This window comes from Silene latifolia, chromosome 1 (genome assembly GCF_048544455.1).
Source record: "Silene latifolia isolate original U9 population chromosome 1, ASM4854445v1, whole genome shotgun sequence".
In the NCBI taxonomy this organism is placed as follows: Eukaryota; Viridiplantae; Streptophyta; class Magnoliopsida; order Caryophyllales; family Caryophyllaceae; genus Silene; species Silene latifolia.
Window position 1 is genome coordinate 184,600,068 of NC_133526.1, and position 11,930 is coordinate 184,611,997.

General features: G+C 35.5%; 2 protein-coding genes across 2 annotated transcripts; one reads left to right on the top strand and one right to left on the bottom strand.

Annotated features, from left to right (window-relative positions):
- Positions 1 to 4,245: 4,245 nt before the first annotated feature.
- On the top strand, positions 4,246 to 6,413 carry LOC141613264 (calcium uniporter protein 5, mitochondrial-like). The gene is made up of 3 exons (XM_074432001.1): positions 4,246 to 4,831; positions 5,547 to 6,006; positions 6,084 to 6,413. Exons 1-2 carry the CDS (start codon positions 4,463 to 4,465, stop codon positions 6,003 to 6,005), a joined length of 828 nt encoding a protein of 275 aa, XP_074288102.1. The 5' UTR covers positions 4,246 to 4,462; the 3' UTR covers position 6,006; positions 6,084 to 6,413.
- Positions 6,414 to 7,436: 1,023 nt separating this feature from the next.
- Positions 7,437 to 10,406, bottom strand: LOC141588679 (amino acid transporter AVT1A-like). Its single transcript, XM_074410109.1, has 11 exons — positions 10,225 to 10,406; positions 9,740 to 9,981; positions 9,270 to 9,484; positions 9,151 to 9,174; positions 8,868 to 9,048; positions 8,513 to 8,732; positions 8,173 to 8,308; positions 7,909 to 8,071; positions 7,766 to 7,809; positions 7,618 to 7,677; positions 7,437 to 7,529 (listed from the first exon to the last, which is right to left on the bottom strand). The coding sequence occupies exons 1-11, from the start codon at positions 10,404 to 10,406 to the stop codon at positions 7,437 to 7,439; spliced, it is 1,560 nt and encodes a 519-aa protein (XP_074266210.1).
- Positions 10,407 to 11,930: the final 1,524 nt, after the last annotated feature.

The following is an 11,930-nucleotide window of genomic DNA, read 5'->3' on the forward strand; positions in this document are numbered from 1 at the left end:
AAATCAATTTAGAAATAAAATCATAATAATATTGTACGTTTTTGTTTGATGTTAAGTTATGCAATTTTTAAATAATAATAATAATAATAATAATAATAATAATAATAATAATGATGAATATAAAGTTAAAAACATATTTTAACTAAAGCATCTGATCATCAACATGATTATTGAAATTTTCAAAACAATAGTTAAAATAATAACTAAAACATCAGAATCATCAACAATAAATATTGAAATTTCTGATGTTGAGTTGAATTTCATACAATTTCCTTTTCGGGATATTCAATTTGATTTCGTACGTTTCTATTTTATTCACTTTACCACTTAAAATATCATTATGCTCTCATACTTTCTCATTCATATCAAGAAACATAATAAATTGGAAAGGGTAGTTTACCAAACCCCTTATTTTAACTACTTTTTCATTATTATCTTTTAAATTTAACGATCTTTTTTAAACCTCGTGAAAAACATATCAGTATAAAATTTAAGCGATTAGAGCGAGTATAATATAAACTTATATATCTCATCGCCCAAAAACTTAACCTATTGAAAACATTAGTTGAAATTATACTCAACCCAATATACATATACTTATGCCCTCAAAAATATACATATATAATACGGTTGAGTCACAAATTAAACATCCTTGAAAGACAATATGATTATCGATTAGTCTTTCTAAAGACAAAGGTATTCGCCTTTATGTTAAAACAGGTTAAATATTATCCACCTTTTTTTGGTACATTAAAATATTATCCACCTAAACGTATAAGACAACACAATTCACTTTTTAATCCGTCTTAAACTTAAGACGGATATTTTCATATAAAATATAAATTTGTGTCTAACAATATTTATATTAACAAAACGCACATGTTGTTCAAGCCCATATATATTCCATGTCCCAAACTATTAGTCACACAACTTAACATACACTGATACACTCCTATTTATAAATTGTAAACGCTAATTAAATGACTCTCCTGTATGCAGCCGCTGAGCCGCATCACTATCCATCTCTTTTACTCCATGGTTATCTCCCCCTCTTATATCCCTAAAAAAACTCTCTAAATCATACTTCAAATTTGGCTTATTTTGATAATATTGCACCAAGATCAAGTAATTTTTGTGGTTTAATTGTTATTATATCTAGTGAGTAAAGATTGTGTCCGGTATGCATCTTATTATTCAACTTTTTTTAGTTTAATCAAAATTTCAAGTTTTTTTTTTTTTCTGAATTTTAAGTATCATTAAACAAATTAAAATGAAGTTATATTTGTATCTAGAAATCTATAATTTGACATTATATTTTTAGATTTTGAAAATGTAATTTGGGTTCTTTTCTGGAATTAATTTTGATAATGTTATTCTAAATTGTATATATTACATTTTTTATAAAGATAACTATTAATCTCATATAAAGTTGAATTAATGGTGAAGGTCTTTTAATGAAATGAATTGAGGAAAATCCTAATCAGAAACAGTGACTTTAATTATTTTAAATAACTGCTGTAATTATAAAGATGTAAATTTATATATTTAATATTTGTATTTTCAATATTTATTCATACGAATTATTATTCAAGCTGGTTAATAATTTATAATTGTAAGGTTGAACAATTCACAGGGTATAAATTCAGAGAAGCAACAAACAAATTGTTTGTAATTAAAAGCTTGAAAAAACGTGGGCCTTGAATTTAGGGAACAAAAAACTATCTTTGAATTGTTGACTTTCAACCACAGGCTGACAACTCAGCCTTGTGGTTGTTCTTTTAATAAATAGGATTCACAAGTAAGAAGAATCTTCTCATTTCCTCCCAATATATAAGATAAAATATATTCATGCGGGATCTTGTTTTATTCGTCTTTAGGAGTACATTAAAAATATCAATTTTTTATAATTTTTAAAACAGTGTAGCTAAAGATATTTACGGTGTAAAACGTGCGTTGGCAAACGTGAAAAAAGAAATGTACCATTTGGAGTTGAATGGAGGGAGTATCATACGAACGATCATATAGGAGTTTTATTACGTCAAGTTACTGCAAAAAACCATAAATTTCAAATGTTAATAAATATTTATCAGCAACTCTCCTATAGGACCGCCCTATAACATAAGACTGGCCCAAAAGGAGTATAGCCCAAAATTAAAATTTTATTTTATTTATATTCTAACTTTATTTTGATAATCCGACATCTTATGATGAATACCGACGCATTTAGATATGCTAGTTATCAATATAAAATACTGTATTAGGTTATCAAAATAAAATATTTTAATATATATTTATCAATTAATTTTATTGGGCTTTCTCATATTAGGTTAGTCTTATGTAGAAAATGGTCTTACACAACAATTTGTGAATATTTATTCGTTTTTTATTTTCAAAATCTTGTGACTTGCGAGCCAATGGGCTAAACTAGACTGGCCAACAGCACGACCTGCCCTGGCCCACCCATATTGTCGGGCCAACTTTTCCTAGCTCGTGCGGCAAGGGTCCTCCATAAGCCGCCCATCTCGCCAATTAAAGAAATCATTTCAAGCTGGGTTAGGGCAAGGCTTTAGCCTTGAGCCAACCTGGCCCGACCCTTCCCACTAGATGAGCCGGTTCAAGGCCTGTATTCCTAAGCTCGGCTCGACCTTAACCCGGACCGTGGCCAAGTTTAGGCCGAATCGCCAAAGTAGGGAGGAGTAAATGGGCCTAAAAATTATATGGCGATCTACGTGGATATGAAGCAAAGACTTATTGGGCTTTTCTTGAAGTTACTAAACCAGCCCAGCCTAGTTTAGGATAACGTCAATTATAGTGTTCGGTTGGTATTGGACTGACATATATGGGCCATATCTGATTCATCGACGTTGGTCTTGGATCGGGGCAAAAAAAATCTGGGCTAGTTTATTTTATTAAATATCGTCGACACTTTTACTAATTATCGTCGACTATTAACACATCTTTTTAATATTGACCCCCATTAACTCCCCCCTTATCTCTCTCTCAAATCTTTCTAAACAAAAAAAAAAAAATGGGCTAGTTTATTTTATGGTCCTTGAGATTTTACGATTGATGATGCTTAGAAAAGAGCATATAATTTTATCAGCAACTTTTCTATAGGACCGTCCTATAGCATAAGGCCTTATAGGACGGGTCCAATAGAAAAAATTAGCCCACTAAAAGGATTTTCGTATACAGTGGGAACAAATGTACCATTCAATCACATCTGTTTTGTGACGTGGGACTTGTAGCCGCTTCTCTTAGTGTGCACTGGATAAATTGTCGAGTATATATGATAGCCTGTAAGATCATACTACAGTATATTTTTGGGATATATCTGTTATAAAGCTATTTTATTTGATAGCAGGTTAGTGTATTGTTGTGAGTTGTGCCATTAAATTGATGAATACAAATCTAGAGGTTAAGACAAAGGTACCGTGATAATAGGTTGCATATTTGAATATTTCTTTTCCATGTATTGTACATTGTATTAGTTTTGCGCTTCATTCGACACCAAAAAGAAATAATTGATGAATGCGAAAGAATTACTTATTGAAGAGGTCATAATAAGACAACATTATCACACAATCACATTAATAGAGATACTCTCAACCAATGACGGGTCAGAATTTGAAGTTAGCAAGGGTGAAAAATTTCAGCAAGGGTGAAAGGGTAATATTATAAGGAAACCTCGAAAAAATTCGGAAATTTTAACTAAAATTTTTGAAACGTCCAAATGTAACGGGGGCGAGCACCCCTGCCCCCTTTCCCCTCTCGCTTCACTGCTGCTCTCAGCATCTTGCAAAAGCCTAACCCTCACTTAAGAGTAAAGAGAAAATGATATCATGAGTACATGACTCCGTAGTCTCGATAGTAAATTCTTTAATTTCGACTTTTAGTTAAGTCTTGGAAAAAATAGTGGACATTATTTTAGACAACTCTTAGAAAAGAAAGTCTTAATTACTAAGCAAGTCTTTCCAATTTTATATTTGCACAAATACTCTTATTTTATTTTGAAAAGTAAGCAAGTCGTCTTGACATGAAAAGAGGAGAGCATGAGGTATGGAGTTCCACTCTTCTCCCACCCCGGGGGCTTTGCCTCCTTTCCCTCCTCTCTTACCTTTCTAACAAACATCCCCACCTTCTATTTTAAGTCAATTAATAAATTAATTAACCTCCAAGTAATTCCCAAAATGGAATCTTTCACTTTTTTATTTTATTTATTAACCATTTTATTCCATTTTTCTTCCCAAAATATTCTCTAAATTTACTTTTTATTCTCAAAATCATTAAATCATTAATTATTTAGTAGTGTTTAGCATGAACTAATTATTAATCAATCATTTATCAAATGTCGACTCACTTCTCCAACCACCCTTCCATGGCGGATTAATACTACATTCCCTTCCTTCAAACTCCATAACTAATCGAATCGGAAGAAAAATAAAAAATAATTAATTTAATAATGTGGAACTCGCATTTTCGCCGGGCGATAACAATGGCGGTCCGCCGACCGTCATTTCTCCGACCGCCGGCGACGGCAAGGTTTTTGACGACGCCGGGGAATGACTCTGATGAGAAGTCGCCGGCGGCGGCGGAAAGGATGTCGTTGGGAGAGGTAAAGAAGTTGATGAGGTTAGTGAACGTGGAGTCGTTGAAGGCGAAACTTGTGGATGAAGGTAAGGAGGTGATTGGATATGGTGATTTGTTGAAAGCTTGTGAGAATGCTGGCGTTGCTAGGTCTGTTGACGAGGCGGTGGAGTATGCGAAGGTTCTTGATGAGGCTGGTGTTGTGTTGTTGTTTCGTGATAAAGTTTATCTTCATCCTGAGAAGGTATAATAATGTCGATTTGTTTTCATTTGATTGTATACGTTTTTCAAAATACCGAACCTAGTTTATTTATTAGCTAGGTGCCTAGGCCGCTAGGGTATAAATTTGTTATTGTTGTTATATTGGCTTAATGTGTGTGTTTAGGTAATTGTTCGGAACTTGAAATACCGCGAATCTTTGATTTGGATATGTTCTGTTCGGTCATTGAAAGGAATGAGCTCGATTTGTTGATACCGAACCTAGTTTCATTGAATCTATGATACCGAACCTAGTTTCATTGAATCTTTGTGCCTTTAGTATATACATCTTGAATCTTGATCTTTTGACGATCCTGATTAGGACGGGTAGATTGAACACTGAAGATTGAAGATGAGCGATTTTGTAATTAAACGACAGGAAAAATTGGTAATTTTTATTTTTCGTTCTGGTAAGTTTTTAGCTTCGTAGATGAGTCTGCCTGCGTAAATTTTACTCGGAACAAAGGCTCAGGTTTCCAGATCAGGAGTTAAGGACGATTGGATTTCTAGGTGTAGTTAATAGAGTAACTACTAATCTGATTCAAAAGCCTAATAGGGATTTCACGCTTGCATTCGCTGAACCTCTCAGGGAATCGTAAATCAGTTCAGGCTTATATTCTATCAGTTCAGATGTTGCAGGATGTTTCACAGATCTATGTATTGGATCAACCGTAATGGTTTCTTACCTTATTTGTCCTCAGGTGGTTGAACTGGTTACGAGTTCGGTCCCACTAGCATTGACACCTGAAGATGATCCCAGGAGGGAGGAATTGAAGAGACTGCAAGAGAGGAAGGAGGAGATTGACAGGCAGGCACATAAGCAGGTTCGTCTAATACTGTGGTCCGGTCTAGGGGTTACTATAACACAGGTTGGACTTTTCTTCCGACTTACTTTCTGGGAATTCTCATGGGATGTCATGGAACCTATCGCATTTTTCACGACAGCCTCAGGCTTAGTCATTGGTTATGCCTACTTTATGATTACCTCGAAAGACCCCAGTTATCAAGACTTGATGAAGACACTCTTCCTCTCGAGGCAGCGTAAGCTGTTCAAGAAGTATGATTTTGACTTAAATAGATTTAAGGAGCTGACAGATAAATGCAAGTCCCCTTTTGACAAGAAGCATATCAATGCTAGTTTGGTACTGGAAGATGCTTAAGGTATCTCTCTTATTTTCTGTTAGGTTTCGATGTTTTTCACGCAAGCCTATCTCATATAAGTTTTTGTGTTCTTTCAGACTTGATGATGTAAATCGCACCAGAGCCACATTAAGAAGACAATGAAGCTCCAGATCTTAGTTTCCACTTTTCCCAAGCGAAGAGGCCTGAAATTCTTTTTCCGGTTCTTACACTGCTTCTTTGATTACCTCTTAATTACCTAGTGTAGCTAATTATACGACCCTGTCGAGAAAACCACTGTTTTTTCCCCTTCAGGCACATTGCCTGATCCCCTAATATTTTTAAAGGCCTTTTCTTTCTTACTTCTGTGGCAAATTGTTGCTAATGCAAACAGATTTATTCACAATGTAATTCAAGCTGCTTATATTAACACGACTCGGTTTACTTCATGTGATCTGCTCTATGATTTAACTCTGGTTTATAATGGCTCAGATTTTTTTTTTTTTTTTTTTTTTTTTTTTGTCAAATACTATTATCAATTAGGGTTTACATCCACAGATTTAGGTGTTGGGTTCAACTCTTTGCCCGTCTCTAGATATTTTTATTAAAGCTCGACCAATAACACCTCACATTCGAATGACTGAAGTACTGGACAATATTGTAACTGTTACTCACTGGCGAGGACAAAAATATTACCTCGGTACTTTAGACGCCAATTATGGGTATAGATCGAATTTTGGCAGCCCTATATTGACAAGGTAAAAATAATGTTTCTGAACGACCTATAAAGAAAATTCCGTCGAGGATTTATGAAATGATGGCTACGTAAGTTTTAACACTACAAAGAAGCGCAACAAATACGAATAGTCTGTAAAAACTCTCCTTACCTTAATGTTTTACTTTGGAGGGCTGGTAATTTCGGCCTATAAAAAGAGTTGGCGAAGAAATATTTCATTCTTGCGTCGTATCATTATTATACAACAATATATTTTAAATCTTTACACAATGTTGGTAAAAAATGCACACAAAATTTTAGTGTTTCGATGTCTGGGGACATTATATGGACATGGTTGCATCTCCCCCCTGCCTCGTTGCTTGAGCTGCTTATACAGCACCAAATTTATCTAGTGTCTCATTGTCTGAAAGGTTCCCATCTTTAGTCGGGTGGCCAATCTCGTAAGGAAAGTAAACCGTAAAGGACCAGTAGCCCTAAAAAACTACAGCCTTTGGCTGACAACAAGCTATTACAAGGTCAAGAGGAGGAGATTCGGATTGACTTTATAAGTTCTACTGAAACATACACACGTATATAAATACAGTAAGAAGTTGAATTATCTGCAGCAGTAAGGCAGCCCCAATCTTGAAGAATCATCATTTACCATAGAGCTAAGCCTGAAATTTGAGTCGATTAAGCCTGGAATATTGTAGTCGGAAAGTGTTGGCAGTTGGGTATTAAGAAGCATCTGGTGTACTTAGTACTGCTGGATAATGTTGTAGACTGAGGAGTATGTTCCGACCAAGGCCACAATCAAACCTATGACTGCCACTAAATAGCAGAGAGTAATCTGGATTTACAGACAGAAATAACGTGATCAGGTTAAGCGACTGTCATACTGTCAGAAGCATTCTGTAAACAAAATGAATGATCATTACCTGTAATTTCGAGATGTTTTTGACGATTTTAACGTAAAATAGAGCTGGCAGTACAACAGACTGCATCCAAATCATGAAATGCCATAAGTTAGATTGAGAAGTGAAGATGAGAAAAAAAGCATTAACCAGGTGTAGTGCGTCTCCCTACCGCAAGCAAGCACATCAGTGACCCAGCAAAGGCCATCACGTATCCTGAAATCGAACTCTACTATCAGTAAAAGGATATGCTATTCATCTTCATTTTAGTTTATTAGTAGTATATGTCTAGCAATGTTAAGGGGATTTACATACCGAAAAAGGGTACAAGGAACGCGACTAGAACACTCGAGACAACGAGGGTAGTTCTGAGAGGTATGAACCAGTAACTGTTTGCTCCTCCTTCTGGCAGGAACTCCTCTAGACTCAGAGCCAAAGGATTCAGTAACAAGGAGTATTTGAACAACGGGCTGATAACCTGTTGAGGGAAAATATATTACTGCAAGTTAAACCAGGAAAAAGTTTTGTGATTGAGATGCATTTTCAGAAAAGCTTTTTTCCAACTTAATTACTACTCACTGTCATGACTAATGCAACTGTCGAAGCAGGAGAATTGACGGGGAGATTGAGAGTGATCTGAGGGTCGGTGTCTTCACCAAACATGAGAAAACCCATTACAGCCACAAATAGGTACAGTGTGGTAGAGAGTAGAAATCTGCATCGAAAAATTTCATGTCACAAATGTTTCAGATAAATTCAGAATGACATAGGCTTAGTTGCTGACAGAGACAGATGATAGTTGTCTACAGACAATTATTATGCAAGCAAACGCGATTGGTTAGGGGGTCGAATACTCCTAGTCCATACAAAACCAGACTGAAGAGGAAACGTAAATTATTGGTTGGGAAAGAGGAGGTACATGATCGTCAATGCTTTGTTGAATTTCTTCTTGTCTGTCATTGAATCGTATAAGTTTGGAAGCACGGAGTGACCCGAGTAACAAAAGCCAAACACTCCAAGTGCGTAAGGAAGGCCATTCCACTTCACTACAGGGCCGGTTTGATGAAATCCAATATCTTCAACAACACCAACTACGAGTAATGACGTTGCTATGCAGAGGGCTCCAATTACTCCACAAGCTGCAAAAAAAAGGTAACTTAAGTACACTTAAGCCCACAAGGATAGTTTGATGCTGACGGGTTTGGAACCAGGGTCATGAGTACTGAACTACTTAAGCTAGGTGACATCTGCTTTCATGATGACTGTAAATGTACCTGAAATGAAGGAGATTTTGCGAAGATCCCGGATATAGCAGGTTGGCAAGACTATAAGAGTCGCAATTATTCCCAAAAAGTGAACCGGGTTAAGATAAATAGGACCCCATTGAAAGGAAGCCCTAGGGAATAGCTTTGCAAGATTATCAGCCTCCAACATTATGAATTCCACACAACAGAACTGTGTCCAGAAACATCAAGTGAGCAAACAATGAATGATATAAGCATAACATTCTGAAACCAAGCTAAGGTGAGTTCACTCTGTTGAATCCTGAATACTTACATACAACTCGATGTAGAACAGAATCTGCAAAACCAAACAAAAAACTAGGCTTGTCAGGAAAAACAACAGGAAGTTGATCCATGAATTACTGTTAGTCTGTTACTAAGTAAGGAACTCACAGAAACAAAGGCGCGCCCTAATTTTCCGTATGCAGCTTCTCCAAGATCAGGAAAACTGGATATTTTTGTATCGGACTCGAAGCATCTCCTCAGAAGATAACCAGTGAAATAGCAGAGACCTGCATATAGAACAAAAAGTACTAAACTTGCCCAGCCTGCTTCCTGTATAGTTGAAGGCACAGACAGAAGTCCAATTCCGACAAATACATTGAACCCTGCACAAATAAACAAAACATTATTTATTATTTACGCCCCTTGGATTTAGACCTGGCCAAAGTGACCCGACTTGAGTAACTTGACCCATACCCAAACTGAATAACCCCGACACCAAAATTGTCCCGAATAGACCTACTTGTGTTTCAATACACGGGTAATGCAGTGAGGCTGGTTACGTTGTCACATTAATCAGTACAAGACAGGAGTAAACTTTTCCCCTCCCCTGGATAAATGATGATAGTTTGAGAATTTACCGTTGAAGACAGTTTGCGTGACACTGCATTTATCAGTGGTCCCTTCATCGAAAGGTGTCAATGAGTGCGCACTTGGAAATATATCAGGAGTACCAAGTAAAGGAGCTTTAGCATCTTGTTCTTGGTGGCTAAAACTCATATGTGCTACACTCTGAGTAAAGCTCTGGGTGAAACTCTGTGCTTGTCTCAGAAGCCCGAAATTGCCTGGAGATGCTGCTATTGACAAAGAGTCCGTTGCATCTCTACAAAAACATCAGCGGTTAACTTTTCATAAAACCATTGAGGTTTCGGGTTAGACTTTTAGTTGAAATGGTTTAGTGAAATCCTTCTGTGAAGGTAGCAGCAGCATTCTCAGTTTCAGGTTGTAAAACAGAATGTAACACAGAATGCAAATTAACCCAATTAACCCATATATATATTTACATGTAAAACGATTTTACAGAAGACTTTCTAAGATCGAAAAGAAAAGGGGAAAAGTAGTGTACTTGTAACTGCGAGGCCAAAGTTCCGAATAAGATGGTGGATTAGTTAATACTCCATTGGTGACAAATTCATCATCATCATCACTTTCACTTGAAGGATGATGATCTTCACCAGCATTCTCAAGGTCTTCATTTATCATTGAATCTTCATCAACCATGTACACACCTTCAGAATTTTCATTCATGTTTTCTTTTATTTCTGTTTCTTTCATGGAAATAAATCACATTTATCACCTGTAAAACACTTTATATTAGTGATATTCTTCCTGCAATTAATTGCTGTAAAATCTTTTCTATGTATATATATATAGTTGCTAAATTGGATTTGTCATAGAAGAAGCTTTCAAAATGGAGAAAATATATGCAGACTTTATATATTTAAGTAATATTTTGACAAAATCTAATTAGAGGATAATCTAACATGCTTATTTGTTAGTCTAATTTCAAACAAAAACAAATCATTGTAAAAATAGTTAGCTTTTGCCTACATTTACTTTCCCACCATGCACATATGCACCATGAAGTTTTCATTACCCTTTTGCTTGCATGCTCTATGGGTGCCATGCAATTTGTAAATTAGTTCTCCGATCATCTGTCTCATTTTATGTTATATTTGATGTTCTAACGTTGTCTCTAAATAATACTTCATCGATTATATCAAGCTAGTTAGACCTAGTAAATGATCGGGAAATCTCAACTCATGCTAGTCGGCCTAAATTAAACACTAAAATAATAATTAAGTTACTCTTAGGAAAATCGAGCACATATAAATTACCATTCTGAATAAAATCGCTAAACTTTTATTCAAAATGCGGTAAAAACATATTTTGTACACCCGGACACACAGAAAAACAAAAAAACTTAAAAAAGTTACAATAATTACCTGTAAATGGAATAACTGACTGTGCCAAGTCGAGAATCTAGAGAATCTAGACGTAAAAAGTGTTTACGAAGTAAAATGCATAAGAGAATCTGGAGAAAATGGTAGATGAAGCAGTTGATCGTCACATTGCATCAGATGTCATGCATATTAATTTAATGTTTTAAATGATGTGGATTATACACTAATCATAGTCATTATATTATTAATTAAGTAATTAGTAATGTGTTTAATTTGAGCTTTGCAAGATAACAAAAGGACAGGTTTCTTTCGTGGGGGCAGATCAACAAAGGAGCTTCAAGTTGATTAGTTCTTATACAACTAAGCATACCTTTAAACATTAGTGTGCTTTCCTTTAGGAAATCCAACACTTTAGTTAATTATATTTTACTTAATTACCTTGTTAATTGTGTTTGCTAATACACCTATGACACATGTCAATATGTCATCTTATACTTGTGTAATTATGTTAGGTTAAAGTTGACGTTTTATCTTAGAGGAGCTCATTTCATCCATTTCATTCTTTGCAATAAGAGAAGATGGTTGAGTTATTGACTTTTGAACCACCTCGGAAAATTGAGATAAGGGTTAACCATGTATTACACTACCACCCCTTCGAAATGGGCTAGAATTTATAAATTACCCTTTGAAACGGGCTAGAATCTATAAATCTATAAATTATACAAAACGCAATTGTTTTTTCATGAACATATATACTACACTTTCTTTTTTATTATTCATGCAAAAGAACTCCACAGTTAAGAATGCGATGGATGACCTCCTGGGAAGGTTCCGAGAATGCGCGTGAGTGAGGACAAAATGCGCTGGA

What these genes read in the sequence shown, in the direction of transcription:
- LOC141613264 (XM_074432001.1), top strand. Translation starts at nt 4,463, where the DNA reads ATGTGGAACTCGCATTTTCGCCGGGCGATAACAATGGCGGTCCGCCGA. An exon ending in TTTATCTTCATCCTGAGAAG is followed by an intron (nt 4,832 to 5,546) that starts GTATAATAATGT and finishes ATTTGTCCTCAG; the next exon opens with GTGGTTGAACTGGTTACGAG.
- LOC141588679 (XM_074410109.1), bottom strand. Translation starts at nt 10,406, where the DNA reads ATGAATGAAAATTCTGAAGGTGTGTACATGGTTGATGAAGATTCAATG. An exon ending in CAAAATCTCCTTCATTTCAG is followed by an intron (nt 8,733 to 8,867) that starts GTACATTTACAG and finishes TTTTTTTTGCAG; the next exon opens with CTTGTGGAGTAATTGGAGCC. An exon ending in CAGTTGCATTAGTCATGACA is followed by an intron (nt 8,072 to 8,172) that starts GTGAGTAGTAAT and finishes TTCCCTCAACAG; the next exon opens with GTTATCAGCCCGTTGTTCAA.